The sequence below is a fragment of the Hylobates moloch genome, unplaced genomic scaffold (genome assembly GCF_009828535.3).
Source record: "Hylobates moloch isolate HMO894 unplaced genomic scaffold, HMol_V3 SCAFFOLD_17, whole genome shotgun sequence".
NCBI classification, from domain to species: Eukaryota; Metazoa; Chordata; class Mammalia; order Primates; family Hylobatidae; genus Hylobates; species Hylobates moloch.
Genome location: NW_026652292.1, coordinates 81,411,254 through 81,431,407, shown reverse-complemented (window position 1 = coordinate 81,431,407; position 20,154 = coordinate 81,411,254). Strand labels below are relative to the sequence as shown.

Sequence of the window (20,154 nt, the reverse complement as noted above, 5' to 3'; positions counted from 1 at the left end):
CTGCACCTGGCCCGTCTTGGTGGCAGCCTGTGTGCAGGTAGAAGATGGAGGAGGCAGGATGCCTGGGAGGCCAGCAAGGGTCTCTGCCGGCCTTTGGCCACCCCAGGGGACTCTCCTGGGTGAGGCGCCTGCGTTTGGGCAAGCAGGTGGGAGGTGCCAAGGACCAGACCCCTGGCTCCTTGGAGAATCCGGGGCTGGAGGCCCGTGGAGTCGCGCAGGAAAGTGGAGAAGGTGAGGGCGGGGCACGTGCCCTATCCCTTGCCCCGCTGCCGCCCTCAGTGAAGGTGCCGTTTTGCAGAGGCCACTCTCCCGAGGGAGCTGGTTGCAAGGGCCCGGCGAGATGGGACCTGGGCGGGGCCTCAGAGCCGAGGCTCCCGCGCCCGCTGTGGATTTCCAACCAAGCTGTGTGGACTTGCAGGTGTCGGGGGAGTGGAGCGGGAGGCCTCGTTTGCATCGAAGGCTTCTTGATTCCAGGCTGCACCAACAGATGTTGGCCTCCTGTCCCCAGCGCCCACCAACCTCCTTGCAGCGTGGGGAAACTGAGGCCCGCAGGGGGCGGCCGCGCACGGTGACGCGGCAGGGGGCGGGGCCGGGAGGGGCGGGCCCGGGATCCTCACCTGCCCGCCCCGTCCCCCGCCGAGAGGGGAGGAGCCGGCGGCTGCCGGGCCAGGGCCGGCGGGCGCGGCGGGCATGGCGGGCTGCGGGCCGCGGCCGCGGAGCTGGGGCTGGCGGGAGGGGGGCGCCCGGGACGAGGCGGCGGCGGCGGCCAGGGGGCGCGGCCCGGGGCCGTGCCGGTGCTCGCAGGGGAGGCGGGCGTGGACCGCCCCGGGGAAGCCGGCTGTGCCCGCCGCGTGGACGCCGTGAGTACCGAGCCCCGGCCCGCGACCCCGAGCCCCGGGACCCGGGCCGCGAGCTTCCGGGTCTGGACCCCGCACCCCGAGCCCCTGGACCCGGGCTGCTAGCCCCGGGCGCTGCTCGTCGCCCACGCGCTTCTTGGGGGAACAAAGGCGGGCGTGGACCGTCCCGGCGGGCGGATGGGGGACTCAGGCCGGCACGGGGCTTGTCGGTCTGCGGGCACCTCCCCGCGGGCGGACTGGGCACGGGGCTCCCTCCTCCATCCCCACTGCGGGGCTCCCTTGGGCCGGGGGCGGTAGGGCGGGCGTGGGGCGTGGCGGCGCCTTTGTTCCAAACCTTGGCCTGTGGTTGGGGGTCCTGCGGCTGGGCCCGCCCCGATCCCTCCCCGCCCAGAGGGGCTGTCTTTGGGTGCAGAAGGAGCTGGTGGGTTCAGCCGGGTGACCCAGGCCGAGGCAGGCAGAAGACAGCCTGATGCCTTGGAGACTTCCTCTTGCACTTTTGTTGGAGGGTGCTGGTTTGCTAAAAGCGGAGAGTACTTTTCTTTTTATTTATTTCGGTTTTAATTTTTTATTTTTAGCTCCAGCTCAGTTGCTCAGGCTGGAGAGCAGTGGCCAGTCATAGCTTACTGCCTCCTGGAACTCCTGGCTCAATCAATCCTCCAGGATTAGCCTCCTCCAGGGACTATGTGTGCACCACCAAGCTCAGCTAATTATTTTTTAGAGATGGTGGTCTCTATATGTTGCCCAGGCTGGTCTTGAACGCCTGAGCTCACGTGATCCGCCTGCCTTGGCCTCCCAAAGTGCTGGGATTACAGGCGTGAGCCACTGCGTCCGGCTATTTTATTTATTTATAGAGACAGTGTCTCACTTTGTTGCCCAGGCTGGAGTGCAGTGGTATGATCATAGACCACTGCAGCCTCAAACTCTTGGGCTCAAGTGATCCTCCTGCCTCAGCCTCCTAGAGCAGCTGGGACTACAGATGCGCCCCACCATGCCTGACTAATTAAAAAAAATTTTTTTTTAGATATAGGTTCTTGCTATGTTGCCCTGGCTTAGTTTCCTTTATGTATGTTTTTTGGGGTTGGAGCTGTAGTGGAACCAGTCCCAGCCCCACTGGGCATCTGGGTCTGACCTTAGCTGCTCCACTAAGGGCTTAACAGGACACTGGCCACAGGCCTGCTCCCATCCAACTCCACTGGGGCCACAGGAGGGACCCTACCTAGGATGGAGTGAGGGCAGGCACAGACCAAACAGTGCAGGGTGGGGGGTACTGTTCACTGGGACCACAGATGAGGAAGATGCTGGATTTAAATGGGCAATGAGGGTGCCTAGCAGAAGAGGAGACTCTTAACCTGGGTCGTGATCGATGAGTAGAAGTTCTCTGCATGGGAAGGGGTGGAGGGCATTTCAGGCAGAGGAGGAAGCATTAAACAGCATGGTGTATCTCAAGGAGAGCAGCTGGAGCGTGAGTAAGGGGGAGTGGAGTAGGGGGCAGGGCATGACATGGGGTCCCGTGGGCCTGGGTTAGCCTCCAGGCAGTCACTGGTCCTCCACTGACTGTGTGGTCCTTGCTTGGGCTCAGAGGGAAGGGGAGTGATATCCTGGGCTGGTGGGGTGGATAGCAGCCAACCCACCAAATGGTGGTCACGGCCACTGCTCACAACAGTGTGCTGTGTGCTGGGCTGGGTGTCCACTCTGTCCTCCAGCATCTGAGGCTTGGGATCTCCCAGAAAGTCACACCAGGATGGGAGCCCAGGTCGTTTGACCTGGGAACTGGGGGCTCTTGGCTGCTCACTTGCCTTCTTCCTGTCTAGGCCCCTTATAGGCTCCCCTGGCACTGGGACTTGAAGTAGTTATGGCCTGAGGTCTGACTTACCTGGGCTGGCGGTTTTCTGAGTTCGTTCATCTCTACCCAGCCCCCATGGGGCCTTGCGCTCAGTGGCTGTGTGCAGAATGAACCATGGAGAGAAAGGGCTGCAGGTAGCGCTCAGGATCCTGGGGTTGGGTGTGTGGCCGAGTGGACCAGGGGCTGACTGAGTGGACCAGGTGGCTCTGTCTCTCCCTGGGGTTCCACCCAGAAGCCCAAGGCCTTCAGAAATGGGGTTTCCTTGCCTGTCGTGGCCCTACCCTCCATGCTGTGTCCTGGATCTTGGCAGTGTCCCCCTGAGCGCCCCAGCTCAGCCATCTCCTGCCTGACCGTAGCTGAGCCGCGTGCCTTTGTCCTTTATTGCAGCTTCATGGCGGCTGAAGAGATGCATTGGCCTGTCCCTATGAAGGCCATTGGTGCCCAGAACCTGCTAACCATGCCTGGGGGCGTGGCCAAGGCTGGCTACCTGCACAAGAAGGGTGGTACCCAGCTGCAGCTGCTGAAATGTGAGTCCCCGGGGTGATAGGGAGCACAGTGGGAGGGCATGGGGGCAGGGCTAGCCATGTAAGTGAGCATCCTATCCGAGCCTCTGCTTCCTCACGTGCTGTGCCCTCTGGATTTTCCCATTCCCTCTCTGGTGGCTGGCACCCCTAGAGAACCAGAGGTTGACCTCCCTAGCCCCCAGGACTGTAGCAGGGTCCAGGGTGGTGCACAGTGCTGGCCAGCTGGCAAGGGGAGCTGCAGCCTGTAGCCAGGACCCGGGGACCACAGGTGGCCAGGCAGGTCTGGCCTCTGGTGCCGCCCTCACTGAAACCGTGAGTGTTCAGCGAGTTAGTTGGTCACTTGGCCCACAGTGAACCCATGTGTCAAGTCCTGGCTGGGTGCTGGACCTCTGGAGCTGCACAAGACCCAGGCTCTGGCCCCCAGGACAGCTGGCTGGGAGGAAGAAGCAGCCCTCAGGCTTGGGAGATGCCCAAATGCTGAGATACTGAAGGCCAAGAGCAGCAGGGCCTGAGCAGCAGGTGCTCCGTGCCTTTGCAGTAGCAGTGCTCTCTGCCAGGGACTCCCTGGTCCTGGGCCGCCTGGTTGAGATGTCCAGTCTGGACTGATTGCTTCCTGTGCGGGCACTGGTCGAGCTGCTCTCCTCTTTGCGCAGACAGCCTCCTCGGAGGAGCTGTAACTGGCTTGTCCCCCAGCCTGGGACAGGGCTGGCGCAGTGGAGCGAGGGTGGTTTCAGTGTAACTTTCCACCTAGGGGTGGCCCCACACCAGTGGCTCTCACTGGCAAACTCTCTGGGCTCCTGAGTCTCCCTCTTTTATTCTATTTTTTCGAGACAGGGTCTTGCTCTGTTGCCCAGGCTGGAGTGTAGTGGCATGATCATGGCTCACTGCAGCCTCAACCTTGCAGGCTCAGGTGATCCCCTCAGCTGGGACTACAGGCATGCCGCTATGCCCTGTTAATTTTTTTAAAGGTTCTTGTAGAGATGGAATTTCATTATGTTGCCCAGGCTGACCTGGAGCTCCTGAGCTCAAACGATCCACCCGCCTTGGCCTCCCAAAGTGCTATGATTACAGGTGTGAGCCACTGCATCCAGCCTATCTTTTATTTCTTTTTGTTTTTTATTTATTTATTTTTTTGAGATGGAGTCTTGCTCTGTTGCCCAGGCTGGAGTGCAGTGACTTGATCTTAGCTCACTGTAACCTCCACCTCCCGGGTTCCAGCAATTCTCCTGCCTCAGCCTCCTGAGTAGCTGGGATTACAGGCGTCCACCACCACGCCCAGCTAATTTTTGTATTTTTAGTAGAGACAGGGTTTCACCATGTTGGTCAGCCTGGTCTCGAACTCCTGACCTCAGGTGATCCCGTCTCAGCCTCTGAAAGTTCTGGGATTACAGGCATGAGCCACCGCGCCTGGCCTATTTATTATTTTTATGTCTCACTCTGTCACCCAGACTGCAGTGCAGTGGCACGAACACAGCTCACTGCAGCCTCGACCTCCTGGGCTCAAATGATCCTCCCACCTCAGCCTCCCAAGTAGCTGGAACTACAGGTGTATGCCACCGTGTCTGGCTAAGTTTTGTATTTTTTGTAGAGATGGGGTTTCACATGTTGCTCAGGCTCACCCCATCTTTTATTTTTAGAGACAGTCTCACTCTGTCACCCAGGCTGGAGTGCAGTAGCACGATCTTGGCTCACTGCAACCTCTGACTCCCGGGTTCAAGCAATTGTCCTGCTTCAGCCTCCTGAGTAGCTGGAATCACAGGCGTGTGCCACCACTCCTAGCTAATTTTTTATTTTTAGTAGAGATGCAGTTTCACCATGTTGCCCAGGCTGGTCTCAAACTCCTGACCTCAGGTGATCTGCCCACCTTGGCCTCCCAAAGTGCTGGGATCGCAGGCGTGAGCCACTGCACCCAGCCTTAGTCCCCGTCTTTTAGCTCTGGGGTAATGGGAGCCTCCAACAGCCCTGCAGCACCCAGCAAGTCAGCTGTGGCCTCCCTGGGCCTCTGGTCCTGGCTCTACCTTTCCTCGTGCTGGCTCCACACAGCCCCCAAATCTACCCCTTCTTTGTGGGCAGCCAGGCCTGCCCTCGGGTGGCGCTCTGGGGCTAGCCAGCGTGCCTACAATTTTTTCCGTATTTGGCCCCAGAGTGGGCTCCTGGGGAGGGGGCAGCATGCCAGCCTTGCTTCCTACTCTTCCATTTGGTAAAGCTTGGAGGCAGGAGGCCGGGCCCCAAGTTGCCCTGGGGAGGGTCCTCACAGTGGGTCTTGGCAGCCGCCCCTCCAGGCTCACCCTCCTGCCCTTGCCACCTCCCACAGGGCCCCTGCGCTTTGTCATCATCCACAAACGCTGCGTCTACTACTTCAAGAGTAGCACCTCCGCCTCTCCGCAGGGCGCCTTCTCCCTGAGTGGCTATAACCGGTAAGTGCCCGACCTGCCTGCTGACCTTGGGCCCCCACAGCCAGCGGGTCTCTCCCAGCAGATCCCCAGCTGGGCCTGCCCCTTATTCCCATCCAAGGAAAGTGCTTTCCCAAAGCAGCCTTCGTGCCCATCCCCTGCCCAGCCTCCACAGTGCCTCGCCCTCTCCGCGTGTCCTGCCCTCAGGCCCAGGACCTCGGGTGTGCCAGGGTCTTCCTGTGGCTTTGTGCACAGGTCCCACAGGCCTGGACAGCCTGCTCTCCAGAGTCTCCACTCGGCCACCACCTAGTGACTTCTGCATCTCTCCTCCCTCCCCGCCTTGCCCCTTCACCCACCGTGACCTCTTTCCAGGCAGCCCAGACCCCAGCCAGCCCAGGCCCTGTCCCAAACACAGGCCGGGCCCCAGGATTCCCTGCTCCAGGGTCCTCCCAGGCCGGGATCAGTTTCCAGCTTCACGCATGTCCTGGGTTGGGCTCTATCCAGTGATGGGCCATGAGCTGCCCTGGAGGGCCTTCTGCACTAACAGGCAGGTGGGCGGTGGCCAGGTGGCAGGTGGGTGGGGGAGTGCACTGGCACAGCCCATGGCCTGGGGCCCACACAAAAGGTTAATGCTGGCACCCAGCTCTGGTTCTGGGTGCTACCCCACTGGAGCCCTGCACCCCACAGCATTTATCTATGCCTGTTACCATCCCTTAAGGGCCCAGCCCCTCCTGCCTATGAGGAACCAAGGGTCACATGGTATCAGTAGTGGGACTGGGACCTTCGGAGTGACTCTAGGCCCTGGCCTGCACCCTGGCCACAGGCCTGGTTGGGCAGCCTTGCTAGAGCACCCAGCCCGGTGCCAGGCCCCCAGGCTGGCACAGAGCTCTGGGGTCCCCTGGGGAAGGTCATTCCCTTTCTGCAGATAGACACAGCGCCTTCTGGCCTCCAGCATGTGCCAGCGATGCCATGAACCCTGGGCCCAGTGGCAGATGCAATCATGCCCCAGGGAATTGTCTAGCCCATCAGGGAATGCTGGGCCTGAGGGGTTTTGGCCAGGCTCTTATGAGCCGTATAAGTGCACCTGCCCCGGTGCCTGGCCGGCAGGGTGCCCCACATGATAAACTCAGCGCAAACCCCACATCCTGGCTGTGTGAGTGAGCCACAGAGCAGGCACGAGTCATTCCCTGAAATGCACTCAGGGCTGCTGCTGGGCCGCAGGGGCACGGAGCCCTGTGGGGTCCCCCAGGCAGGCCAAGCAGGCCTGGGCAAATGGGGCCAGAGGTGGGAGGGTGGCGTCCATGTAAAGTGGCATTGGCAGGCATCGAGGCAGGTTTGTCCTTGTCTCCTGTGCACTGCTGCTCCCAGGAAGCCCACCCAGCACCCCTCTTCCACACTCCTCCATGCCCCCTTACGCCTTCCTGGGCATGAAGCTCACTACCTGGAGCATCAGCAGCCAGGGCCCACCCAGATCTGCCCTCTTCCGTTGGGGCGTGGTGCTGGTGCCAAGACGCGTTCACGGGTGGGGGCTGTGGGAAGGCCATCCCTACAGCTGTGAACCAGGCCGTGACCCCTGGCGCTGTGCCCCCAGGGTGATGCGGGCGGCGGAGGAGACCACGTCCAACAACGTTTTCCCCTTCAAGATCATCCACATCAGCAAGAAGCACCGCACGTGGTTCTTCTCGGCCTCCTCCGAGGACGAGCGCAAGGTGACTGGGGGTGTGGGCCTGCAGGCACCAGGCTGGACCCGCCTTGGGGGCTCTCTGGTCCTGGGGCGCGCCCCGGGCAAGGAGAAGGTGTGGCCGGGACACAGGCAGCTGGGTGGGCGCCGCCTCGGCCCCATCCCCATGCCCAGAGCCTGGTGCCAGCGCCCACACAAGGAACATGCTGTCCTGGGAGGTGCCCCTGTGGGCTGAGGGGAGCCACACAGCCATGTTGTATCCAGCTGGGTCGCCTCCCCTGACCTTGGGAGTCACAGCAGAGCAGGCAGGGCAGTGAGGGTGGAGGGGTGTGGTGAGGCCCACCCTGGTGGCACCGTGCCCACCACAGCCCCGCTGACCTGCAGAGCTGGATGGCCTTGCTGCGCAGGGAGATTGGCCACTTCCACGAAAAGAAAGACCTGCCCTTGGATACCAGGTGAGCCTGGGCCCGGGACGTACCGGGCAGTGAGGGTCCCTGGGGCGCCTGGGCCTGACCCAGGTGTCCGCCTCCCAGCCCCGGGCTTGGCATAGAATTCCCTCCTTAAGGGTTTCCTGTAGGTGCCAGCTGGGCTGCGGGTATGGGTGTGCATGCATCTCTCTGCCCCTGTCTACCTCCAGCCCCATCTTGTCACATCTGTTTCTGTGTTGCCACCATGGGTAGTTCCTGTTAGGGGATCATGTGTGTTTATACGCCCGCCACCAGGGAGGCCTGGCATGGCAGCAGCTGGGCACTTTGGGTTCCTAGCCCCCTACGCCCACCCTGGCTCACTCAGAGTGAGACCAGAATGAATCTCCCGGCGGGGCGCCGCTGGGCAGTCTGAGCCTTGGCAGCCTCCCCCGTGAGCTGGCCCAACGTGCAGCAGATACTCTCTGGATTGGGACTGCCTGGCCCGAGACGGCGTGGAGGGAACAAACCTTCCTGTCCTTTCACAGGTGGGGACAGGAGGCCCAGGGAGGGCTGGGCACAGCCAAGGCTGCCCTGCAGGTCCCTGCCTGACCCCGAGCTCCTGGCCCCTGGTCCAAGCTGTCCTGCCTCGGGCCCAGCCCAGAGTCGCCCAAGCCTTCTTGAGGCAGGAGCAGGTGGAGACGTGGGCACAGTCAGGGCGGCCATCCTTGTGGGCCAGGAGGGGCACCTAGTGGAGGCACCACAGCCTCCAGTTCTTGTGTCTGTCCTTGTAACTGTGTGTGCGTGTCCGCGTGTTGCTCCGTGTCTGTGCGTGTCCGCGTGTTGCTCCGTGTCTGTGTGTGAACATCTGTGCTTGTCCTGTATCTGTGTTTATCTGTGTACTTCCATGTCTGTGTGACGGAGTCCTTGTGTCTGTGTGTCTACATGTCTGCACGTGTCCTTGTGTCTTTGTGTATATATATCCATGTCTGTGTGCCTGTGTTCCTGCGTGTGCATCTGTGTGTCTGTCAGCTTATCTGCGTGTGCATATGTGTGTATGTGTGCATCTGTGTGTCTGTCAGCATATCTGTGTGTGCATGTGTGTGTCTGTCAGTGTATCCATGTGTGCATGTGTCTGTCAGCGTATCCGTGCGTGCATCTATGTATCTGTCCGTGTATCCGCGTGTGCCTGTGTATACCTTTGTGTGAGCATCAAGGGACCTCCCAGGCCTGGTGCTCACCGTCCGCCCCGACGCACCCTGCATTGCAGCGACTCCAGCTCGGACACAGACAGCTTCTATGGCGCAGTCGAGCGGCCTGTGGATATCAGCCTCTCCCCGTACCCCACGGACAGTGAAGGTGAGGTCTTTCTCCGCGTCCACTGCCCGTCCGCCTCTCCCCACCTGGCCTCCGATAGTGAGGGGCCCAGCCCTCCTCTTGGCCGCTGTGGAGGAGAGGGAGGTGTGTTCGGCTGTGCTCCTTGCTCTGGCCTCACAGTCCTCCCAGTGGGTGCTTGCCCCTTGCCTCCTGGACTCAGCCCCGTGCATGGAGCATTGCTCAGAGACTGGGCCTGGGCCGGTTTGGCTCTCACCGCCCACCCCTCCCATGCAGACTATGAGCACGACGACGAGGATGACTCCTACATGGAGCCCGACTCCCCGGAGCCCGGAAGGCTTGAGGGTAGGTGGGGCGGGTGGGCCTGGGGAGCTCTGGGTGCGTGGGAAGCAGGGGCCGGGACCGGGAGCAGAGCCCCTCCGAGGCTAGGGATGCTGGCCCAGGTAGCGCTTTGGGTGGCTTCCGTTTCCCTGCTGTGTCCCAAGTATCATGAGGATTGGAGCAGAAGAGGTGTACCTGCTGCCACCTCTGCTCATTTCCTCTTCCCACCTCCCAGGAGGAGGGACAGGCACATGGCGATAAGTGGCAGGTGGAGCCAGGGTGGCCCTGGGGGCTAAGCATGGGGAAGGAAGGACGTTGAGGAGCGCGCAGGCTCAGGGCAGGTCCATGTCCCCATGGCTGCCAGCTTGTGTGGACACTGCTGCAGGCCAGGTCGTTGTCCCGTCCCACCCCACCCCATCCCATCCCAGTGTCCACCTACCTCCTGCAGCACACGGCCTAGTCAAGGAGACGGGCTGATACAGGTGGTCACACGTGGATGACGGAAGCACGAGCTGGGTGGGGAGGACGTGCCTCTGTCCTCCTCTGTCCCCTCCCTCCTTCCCTCCCTGTTGTCTCTCCAGCCCCCTCATCTTGTCAATTTCCTCATGTCTGGGGCTGATCCTTGATCCTTTCATTTTCCCTGCGTCCGCCCTGCCTCCTTGTTTTCCAGCCTCCTGTCCTCACTCACCTGGCCTCTGCTGACCCCAGCCCCTGACCCCGTATCGTCTCTGCCTCCCATCCCCTCCCACCTTCAGGCTCCCGGGTCCAGCCCCTCTTCTCCTGCCGCTCCCTCCCTTCTTCCCTCTGGGGTCCCAGTGCCAACAGTCCTTCAGCCCACCAGGATCTGCGGGTCACTTGCCTCAGTTTCCCTCTATGCCAAGCTCTTGTCTCACAGTGTTCACCATGCCTGTGCCTTTGCCCACACACTACTGCCTTCTGTCTTAGCCTGGCTGGCCAAGCCTTGGTGAGCTCAGACTCCGTCTGCCCAGCCCTGAGCTGCGGCCCAGTGAGGCTAGACATAGGCCTGGGGAGCCACCAGTGCTCCTGCATGCTACTGCTCCACTCACCCTCCCTCTGTACCCCCTTCATCCTCTCCCCAAAACATTTCTCGTCCAGGACCCCTGTGGCCTCCCCATTCCCAGTTCCAGCGCTCAGTCCTGAGCGACACCAGCCTGGCGCCTGCCCTGTTCCTTGCCAGCCCGTCCTCCAGGCACCCCGTGCTCCCGGGGCCCTCTTTCTCCTCAGCTCCTGTGCTGGCCCCATGAGGGATGCCCGGGACTCAGGCCTCACTCCTCTCCCGAATTCCCTGGGTGACAGCCTGGGTCATCTGCAGGCTGCCGGCTCTGAGTCATGTCCAGCTGGGACTTCTGAACTCTGCACACATTCCCTGACCCTGCATCCCCTGGCATCTCCCAGCTTTCTGGACGTGTTCTGAGCAAACACGGGCCTTCACCTTCCTCCCAGCTGCTCCCCTCCCCTGTCCTTGGGAATTCCGTCCTCCCTCCCGCTCCGGCCAAGCCCTGAGATCCTCCTTGAATTCTCTTCCTTTCACTTCCTTCCACCTCTGGGAACCTGATGGGCTCCTCAGGTATCCTCTAGGCTTCAGGAAGTGTCCACAGGCTGCCATAGGCAGGATGAATGGGGAGGGCTGGGGGTGGTGGGTGGTCTGGGACCCTGGGGAAGGCAAGATGGGAGTGCTGGGTGCTGGGCTGCTGGGTGGGCAGGCTGTGGGATTGGCCTACCATGGGTTGCACTCCTGGTTGGCCTGGCTGACCACTGCCAGCAGAGGGTAGTGTTGGCCCAGTCTCTGTCAGGGTCCAACCCGGGTCTCTTTGCTCTGCAGATGCCCTGATGCACCCACCGGCTTACCCACCACCCCCAGTGCCCACGCCCAGGAAGCCAGCCTTCTCCGACATGCCCCGGGCCCACTCCTTTACCTCCAAGGGCCCCGGTCCCCTGCTGCCACCCCCACCCCCTAAGCACGGCCTCCCAGATGTTGGCCTGGCTGCCGAGGACTCCAAGAGGGACCCGCTGTGCCCGAGGCGGGCTGAGCCTTGCCCCAGGGTACCTGCTACCCCCCGAAGGATGAGCGACCCCCCTCCAGGCACCATGCCCACCGCACCCGGCCTCCGGAAACCCCCTTGCTTCCGGGAGAGTGCCAGCCCGAGCCCGGAGCCCTGGACCCCTGGTCACGGGGCCTGCTCCACTTCCAGTGCTGCCATCATGGCCGCTGTCACCTCCAGAAACTGTGACAAACTCAAGTCCTTCCACCTGTCCCCCCGAGGACCGCCCACATCTGAGCCCCCACCTGTGCCAGCCAACAAGCCCAAGTTCCTGAAGACAGCTGAAGAGGACCCCCCAAGGGAGGCAGCCATGCCCGGACTCTTTGTGCCCCCTGTGGCTCCCCGGCCTCCTGCGCTGAAGCTGCCAGTGCCTGAGGCCACAGCGCGGCCCGCAGTCCTGCCCAGGCCAGAGAAGCCGCAGCTCCCCCACCTCCAGTGAGTTTGTGTGGCGGCTGCAAGCCCTGCCTCCAGCTACAGGGACCCTGGCCTGGCCTCTGACGGGCACTCTGCCCACCCCGCTCCCCCGGCACTCTTAGCCCACGACGGGGTACCAGGTGCAAGGGTAGGAAGGTTCCCTGATGCCTCCAGTCCGCCTTGGTGGAACGTGGAGCATGTCCGGGACTCAGCTCTGAAGCTTGCTGGAAATGCTTTGTGTTGTTTTTAATTTTTGAGACAGGATCTCACTCTGGCAACCAAGCTGGAGAGCAGTGTTGTGATCTCAGCTCATTGCAACCTCCGCCTCCGGGGTTCAAGTGATTCTCCTGCCTCAGCCTCCCAAGTAGCTGGGACTACAGGCACCTGCCAACACGCCTGGCTAATTTTTATATTTTTAGTAGAGACGGGGTTTCACTATGTTGGCCGGGTTGGTCTTGAACTCCTGGCCTCAAGTGATCCGCCTGCCTCGGCCTCTCAAAGTGTAGAGATTACGGGCGTGGTCCGGCTGAAATGCTTTCTGCTTTATTTCTGGGAAGTGCCAGGAGACCAGTTTTCTCCCCGCTCCCACAGAGTTACACCAATGGCTGTGGTCAAAGGCATCTGGGACCCCAGGTGGGCTTCCTGCCTTGCCCGGCAGGCAAAGGGTCCAGGAACTGCAGGGGCAGGTTTCGCATGGGTGTGCCGGCTGGCACACGCACCCCCAAATGCCCTTGCCCACAGTGCCCTTCCCCCAGGGCTCTGCGAACTCCTCTGAGATGCCTGCTGCCTGTGTGGAAGTGCCTGTGAGCAGCCCTTGTCACACTCTTGGTTCTAGTTCACCAAGGCCTGCAGAGTTGCAGACGTTTGGAAGTCACGTTTTTCCATGACTGGGGGGATAGCGGTTCCAGGGCTCAGGCTCACCCACAGGCTGGCCGCCCATGCTGGCGTGGCCCGTTAATCCTCCCTAGAGCCTTTGAGGCTTTGCTGAGCAGGACCAGCTAGCCACACAGGGAGGCGTGCAGGGACACCACGGGAGTCCTTTGGGGTCACATTGCATTGTTCATCCAGTTCACGTCCACTCCCCTGTGGCTCTGAGTGGGCTGTGATTTTGCCATGCCCGGACCTCCCCTCCCCACGAGCATCCAGAGCATTTGTTGACGGTGTGATGACACCGAGCTCGGGGACTCTGGACCCCCTTGCCAGCATCCGTGGCAGCCCTCACCCCTGACTCAGGTGTCAGGTGATTCCTGCTGTCCCAGGGCAGTCAGCACGAGCCCTACCCGGATCTCTGTTGTCCTGGGCCTTTTATGGTCACAGGGGCCACAGCAGGCAGCTTGCCGTCCTCACACAGAGGGTGGAGTAGGGAGGGGAGCAGAGGCTGGCCTGCCCCGTGTCTGACAGTGAAATGGTCCTGCCTCCCTCTCCCTGCCCCTCCAGGCGATCACCCCCCGACGGGCAGAGTTTCAGGAGCTTCTCCTTTGAAAAGCCCCGGCAACCCTCGCAGGCTGACGCTGGCGGGGATGACTCGGACGAGGACTATGAGAAGGCAAGGCTGAGCAGCAAGCCCAGGTCCCAGTGGCCAGTAGGTGGACAGGTGGTGGGAAAGCCATAGGCCAGGGCGGCCCCTCACAGACCGTCCTGAGCAAGGACCCCCCGAGAACCCGGGATCCTAGGGGGACACAGCACCGTGTAAAGCCCCGGATCCCGGCACCAGGTGGCCACCATCCGGGGAGTGGTGGTGCGGGTGGATCACTCCGACGTTGGCACTGACACCGTCAGCCTCTTGCAGGTGCCACTGCCCAACTCGGTCTTCATCAACACCACGGAATCCTGCGAAGTGGAAAGGTCAGCACAAAGCCCTGTGTGTGCTGGGGCCCCCGCTGTGCCCGGCTTCCTGCTTCTGTGTCCCTCTCACTAGCTTCTGTGTTGGGGAGTTGCTGGCACAAGTACATGGCCCTGCGTGCAGCAGGAACCAGAGGAGTGGACCCCCCTGCTCTGTCCCATGCCCAGCTGGCACCCTGGCTGGCCAGGGCTCTGCTAGGCTGCTCTGTCAGCCTCACGGCAGCCCGACACGCTCAGCTCCTGAGACCTACAACAGCGAGAGGACAGAAAGCCAGGCTTGGGAGCGGGGCGGGAAGGTGCCTGTGAAAGCTGCCCGAGGAGGGCTCACCCGCCAATATGACTGTCTTATTTTAGGCTATTCAAGGCTACAAGCCCCCGGGGAGAGCCCCAGGATGGACTCTACTGCATCCGGAACTCCTCTACCAAGTCCGGGAAGGTAGGCGCCAGGGAAAGATGCCCCAGGGCCCCATGCGGTTGGCCCCGCTGGCTCTCCACACACCCAGGCTGTGGGTGGGCCCAGGACCCCACACTTCCTATACCACTCCCCTTGTGGACTCTTACTTGGTGTTCTCTGCCCAGCAGCAACCTCCAATCTATTCCCTAATAGATCTCCATCTGCAAATTGGGGGCAATGATGGCCACCTCCCAGTGGGGGCCAGGACTTGGGTGGGGTAGGGCTCATGCTCTGGGGTCGGGGAGGCCACATGGGGCAGTGGGAACGCCAGGTCTGCCCGTGTCCCTCCGAGCGTGAAGTTGTGACCTCACTGAGCCATGCTCTCCCGGGTGTGTCGGAGTGGTTATTGGTGGTTATGAGCTGTTGCTCATCAGAGGCTCTCTGAGGGCTGCCAGTGTCGTCCCCGCTGTCCCTGTGCAGGTGGTCTGGAGTCCCTCCCCACCCCCGAGGGCCACAGGACCCAGCCTTGATGGTTCTGCCCCCCCATCCCCAGCCCATGGTCTCCCGAGGCTGGTCGCGCTGTTTCTCAGGGAGCCGTCAGCCTCCTGCTTCCCTCCTGTAGGTCCTGGTCGTGTGGGATGAAACCTCTAACAAAGTGAGGAACTATCGCATTTTTGAGAAGGTGAGACGGCTCCGAGTGGGACAGGGACCCTGGCCGCATGGCCTGGCAAGGGGCAGGGCAGAATCTCCCTGATCGGGCATAGGCAGCGGGTAGACTGAGACTGGCACCTCCGGGATACCGCCCTCCCCTTCCTCTCCACCATCCCTCACCCCCCACCCCTCCTGCTCAGCCTCCCTCCTCTCCTGGCCTACCTTTGTCCTCCACTGACCCTAGTGGGGATGGGTGGTCAGCCCTAGACCCTGGGTTGCTTGTCTTGTCTTTTTCTTTTTGTGGGGACAGGGGTCTCACTGTCTTTCTCAGGCTGGTTTCAAATTCTGGGGCTCAAGCAATCCTCCCACCTTGGCCTCCCACAGTGCTGGGATTACAGACGTGGGCCACCGTGCCTGGCCTAGGTTCATTTCCTGACCTTGTCTGAAGCACTCTGGGTGCAGGCTCCTGGACACGGAGGATGGAGGGGAAGTGAGGTGGGAACATGGAGTGTACAGACCTGATGCGGAGGCCACCTCGGGGGCACCACTGACAGCCAGGGGCCGGCCTGGCGATACCGCTGTTGCTGCTGCTGCCTTGTTTTACAGATGGGGAGACTGAGGCCTAGAGCCACAGAGTGGCCTGGCCCTGCTGACGCTCCCCCTCTCTTCCCCCACAGGACTCTAAGTTCTACCTGGAGGGCGAGGTCCTGTTTGTGAGTGTGGGCAGCATGGTGGAGCACTACCACACCCACGTGCTGCCCAGCCACCAGAGCCTGCTGCTGCGGCACCCCTACGGCTACACCGGGCCTAGGTGATGCCAGCCTGTGTGGCTGCCAGGCCAAGGCAGTCACAGGGGCCCTGACTCCAGGCCACACAGATGGACACGGGCCCACATGGGAGGGTGGGCAGGAGCAAGGCCGCGCTTGCCTAGGGCCTCTGTGATGGATGTCTCGTAGGACCCAGCCAGTCTCATCCAGCAGGCTGGGTTCCAGGGCTGGACCAGGCTCCAGGCTCCAGAGGACGAGGGGACTCTGTTGCCCCACACTAACTTGCCCTGTCCCAACCCCAGAAACCCAGGACCAAGCCGTGCCTGGGCTCCAAGGACAGGAACACTGGCCCCCCCATCACACTCACCCCGCAGTGGGCTGGGAGCCAGGCAGGGCCAGGGCAGCTAGGTGGGGGCCAGGGCTGGCCCTGGGACCCCCAGGAACGCTAAGACACAGGCTCCAGTAGGGGCTGTTGCCTCCAATAAAGCAGCAATGAGCTTTGCCTTGGTGGCTGGGGCTTGGTTGGGAAGGAGGGGATTACCAGCTTACTGGGTACCCACGCTGATGTCCAAGTGGTGACTGCAGCAGTACCCAGGAACCCCAACAGTTGGTTGTCTTGTCTTCCAGGGTGCAGGTCACTGAGTGACTTCCCCAGAGTGCACAGCGAGTAACAGATCAGGACCCAAACTTGGGCAGTCTGGGCTGGGAGCCCACACCCCACACACCAGTTCTGCTGCCTCAGGTCAGGCCAGGGCAGTGCCACTGCAGAGCTAGAAGGCCCTGCAGCTACAGCTGCTTCATTCCCTGCATTAGTGCATGGTTATTGGGTACCTCCTGAGTGGCTGTCCCCGTTCCAGAACTTGCATACACTGAGTGGGCTACAGAGCTAGAAAGCCCTGCAGCTACAGCTGCTTCATTCCGTGCATTAGCGAGCGGTTACTGGGTACCTCCTGCATGCCTGGTCCCATTCCAGACAGGGGCCTCTGGCCTGGCTGAGTTCACAGCCCAGTCTGGGGATAGCTGGGTATGAGGTGCTTACGGCACAGTGTCCAGGGCAGCTGGGTGTGCAGGGACTGGGGGCTCCAGGAAGATTTTTTGGAGGAAGTGACAGCTATGATGGGACGGGAACAGTGGGCCCTAAGAAGGCCAGGGGTGGGTAGGGACGGTGGTACCCAGATGCCCAAGTCCTCCAGGCAATACCTGGCTCAGGCCCAGCCCCAATCCATCCCCTTACTTTCTGCCATGGAGTTCCAGCAGGTCACTCTCCCTGGCACACCTTCCAGGCTGGATTTTTAATGAAACAGACTCGGGGAGGTCGGGGCTGGCAGGGACCCTAGGATCCTTGTGATTTTTCTTAGCACTTTATGTCAGGGAAACCTAAACTGAGGCCAGCACTTGTGCCCACTGACAGTAACTGACTGGGGAAGAAGGTCCTGCGGCCTCCTTCCCCCGGGTGTGTTCTGGGGGCCTGTGGTTTGCTGGTGGAAACAAGTGATGAGGCTGGTTAGCGGATGTGGGAGGCTGTGGCCCTAGGGGGCCATAGGGTGCGGTGGCACTGCAGGCCCTGTGGATGACGGCAGCCAGCTGCTTCCAGGAACCAGGTGTCCAAGGCCACCTCTGCAGGGGTTTCCTCTTCAACCTGCCTGGGGTGAGAGGTCGGTGCACCACAGCTGAGGCTGGAGCACAGGGAGCTTCTGTTGTTCTGATCGATCTCTGGAAAACCAGCCATTCCTCCTCCCTGCGGTCAGAATTCTTTGCCCTGTCTGACCTGAACTCGCTTAGGGAGTCATGCCACTCCCCATTGTGGCCATAGTTTCTCTTCCTGTAAAATTTTATTATTTTAGTTTTTTGTTTTTGAGGTGTAGTCTCACCCTGTTGCCCAGGCTGGAATGCAGTGGCATGATCTCCGCTCACTGCCACCTCCGTGTCTCCGGTTCAAGCGATTTTCCTGCCTCAGCCTCCCGAGTAGTTGGGATTCCAGGCGCCTGCCACCACACCTGGCTAATTTTTTGTATTTTTAGTAGAGACGGGGTTTCATCATGTTGGCCAGGCTGGTCTCGAACTCCTGACCTTAAGTGATCTGCCCACCTCAGCCTCCCAAAGTGCTGGAATTACAGACGTGAGCCACTGTGCCTGGCCACTTCCTGTAAAATTTTTAAATGGAGGATTGGGTGAGAGATGTGGTTTCCAGCCTGGTGCCTGGGATGCTGAGCTAGTGAGTGGTGCACTCCAGGACACCTTTGCTTTATCTCATTTACACGGTCACCTGGAGCCGGCTCAAGTGGCTAAAGCATCCTGGGGCCCAGAGCCAGGTGATGGGTCCCTCTGGCCAACTGGACAGCTGAGGTCTGTGGTTACCCGAAGCCCAGCTGGGGCCCTGGTCCAGCCTCGCCTCCCAGACTCTGCACCTGCTAGCACAGCTGTCCACCTCTGTGTGAGCTGCTCCAGGTCGAGGGCCTCAGCTTCAAGAGTGTGTTGGGGTGGGGTAGGGGGCAGGCCATGGTCCTCCAGCATGAAGAAGGAGCCATGAGGGGTTCGCCACGACCTCCCGAGACTTGCCATAAATGTTCTAGTCCACATATAAGGTTGTAGGGTTGGGATTACCATTTACTGAGCACATCTGTGAGGTGCCGAGCTGGGTACTTGACATCATTTGCTTGGAGAAGCAGCTGCTGTTAGACCCATTTTACAGGTGAGAGAACCAAGTCTCACAGAGGCCTGGGTTCAAGTCCCACCTCTGCCACTAACTGGCATGTGACCCTATCTGTCCTTCAGTGCTCTGAGCCTAGACCCTGGCCCCTGCCTGGCTCCCTGCCAGGCTCCCTGCCACCCCTCACGGCCTTTGATGGTCATTGTGGGGGTCTCTGCCTGGCTCCCAGGGCTAGGGTTAGGGTTCTGGAGGTGCTTTCACTCAGCCAACGGGGCCACAGCACTGGGGAGTGAAACTGCCCTAACTCACCCTGCGTTGCCCTCTGGGTCTTTGAGGGAGGCCTAGGCCCTGCCGTGGGGGCAGTCCTGCTTCCTCGTTTTATAGGTAGGGAAACTGAGGCTTCGAGAGGACTACTGACATGCCTGCCTTCAAGATGAGTTGAGGTGGGCTCAGTTCTGGGGCTTGGGAAAAGGGCCCCAGTGGCTTCGGGAAGCACCCCGAGCCCAGGGTGAAACATGCTTCTTCTCTTCCCGTGGTTCCATCCGAAGGACTGTGGTGAGCACCGTGCCTTCCGTTAATAAAGATTTTTATTGTGAAAATATTTTTTTTTCTTTTTTTTTTGAGACAGAGTCTCACTCTGTTGCCCAGGCTAGAGTGCATTGGCGAGATCTCGGCTCACACTGCAAGTCTCCAGGGTTCAATTAGTTCTCCTGCCTCACCCTCCCGTGTAGCTGGGATTACAGGTGCCTGCCAAATTTTTGTATTTTTAGTGGAACCGGGGTTTCACCATGTTGGCCAGGCTAGTCTTGAACTCCCGACCTCAACTGATCCTCCCACCTTGGCCTCCCAAGTGCTGGGATTACAGGCGCGAGCCACTGCGCCCAGCCTTGAAAAGATGTTTTTAGAACCAGAAGAAGCCTCAGTTCCTACTGCTGCTTCTGAGCCATGCTGTGCGGAGCTCAGCTGCTGGCTGGGGCTCAGCGCAGCCCCAGGAAGGTGCTTCCTGCACCTCAGGATGGGCGAGGGTGGGTGTTGGGGGAGGGGGGTCCTGGGACCTGCGGCTTAGTTCCCTGAGGCAGGCAGGGCTTACTGGGGCCATTTCATAGAAAGGCAGATTGAAGCTCAGCAGGGAAAAGGCTTTTGAGGGTGATCCAGGCGCTAGAGGGATGGCGTAGGACACCAGGGTCATACCAGGAACATGGGAGGGCTGTGCTCGTCTCTAGAGGAGGGGAATGGGGGAAGGGCCACAGTCTCTGTTTCTGTGACCCAGCAGCATCAAGCCCCTCGCTGGGCACCTCGCACACACACCCTGCCCTATCTCTGCCTGCACGCCCTGTTCCCTCCACCTAAATAGACTGCCTGCCGAGGGGGCAGCACCAGGAGGACGCCTGTCCTTGGGGAAGAGGGGGCAGTGACCCCGTGAAGATGCTTGACAGACAACCCCCACCACCTCAGAAATGTGTGTGAGTGGTGATCCCTTTTAAGCCATCTTCCAACCATTCTCACTGAAGGGAGATTTGATGGGTACAGAGCAGACCCCTACCCGTCTACCCTCCTTCGGACCCCTAGGAAACTTCGCAGGCATTCCAGGCTGCCGGACAGCTGCCCTGGCGTTGCCGTCTGCTTCATCCCTGGCCGCGCTCTGAGGGGCTCAGAGCTGAGGCAGAATCTCTTTTTCATTCATTTCCTGCAGAATAAAACAACATACGGAAAAGTGAATAAAACATAAATGCACAACCTAACACACTGTTAGGAAGTGAACATCTGCAGCCTCTGTCAGGAAATAGTTTTGCCAGCACCCAAATGCCCTCCCCTCACAGTGTCACTTCCGGCCTCTCTGTTCTTGTTTTTCTAAAAAGTCTTCAACACCCAATTATGCAGCCATTGCAGTATTTTCCTGTTTCCGTGCTTTATCCTCTTGAATCACACAGATGCAAGTTCTGGCAGCTGGCTTCTTTGGCTCATTATTATGTCTGTGAGATTTATTCATGTCGCTGTGTGTAGTATAGTTTGTG

The 20,154-nt window shown here is 60.5% G+C and overlaps 1 protein-coding gene across 5 annotated transcripts in view; it reads left to right on the top strand.

Moving 5' to 3' along the window:
* Window positions 1-18,707, top strand: part of SH3BP2 (SH3 domain binding protein 2) — a 43,464-nt gene extending 24,757 nt beyond the window's left edge. For 2 of the 5 annotated variants that reach the window (XM_032136069.2, XM_058430209.1), the window contains 13 exons: window positions 3,088-3,227; window positions 5,539-5,641; window positions 7,209-7,326; window positions 7,683-7,753; window positions 8,973-9,061; window positions 9,314-9,382; window positions 11,202-11,856; window positions 13,273-13,381; window positions 13,625-13,680; window positions 14,032-14,113; window positions 14,694-14,753; window positions 15,400-15,533; window positions 16,117-18,707. In XM_032136069.2, coding sequence (XP_031991960.2) covers window positions 3,092-3,227; window positions 5,539-5,641; window positions 7,209-7,326; window positions 7,683-7,753; window positions 8,973-9,061; window positions 9,314-9,382; window positions 11,202-11,856; window positions 13,273-13,381; window positions 13,625-13,680; window positions 14,032-14,113; window positions 14,694-14,753; window positions 15,400-15,533; window positions 16,117-16,135 — 1,701 coding nt within the window. In that variant the 5' untranslated portion in view covers window positions 3,088-3,091 and the 3' untranslated portion in view covers window positions 16,136-18,707. Of the gene's footprint in view, window positions 1-690; window positions 861-3,087; window positions 3,228-4,202; window positions 4,296-5,538; window positions 5,642-7,208; window positions 7,327-7,682; window positions 7,754-8,972; window positions 9,062-9,313; window positions 9,383-11,201; window positions 11,857-13,272; window positions 13,382-13,624; window positions 13,681-14,031; window positions 14,114-14,693; window positions 14,754-15,399 lie in introns of those variants that run through there. The other 3 variants (XM_058430210.1, XM_032136068.2, XM_032136073.2) reach the window with 3 other exon arrangements.
* The last annotated feature ends 1,447 nt before the right edge of the window (window positions 18,708-20,154 follow it).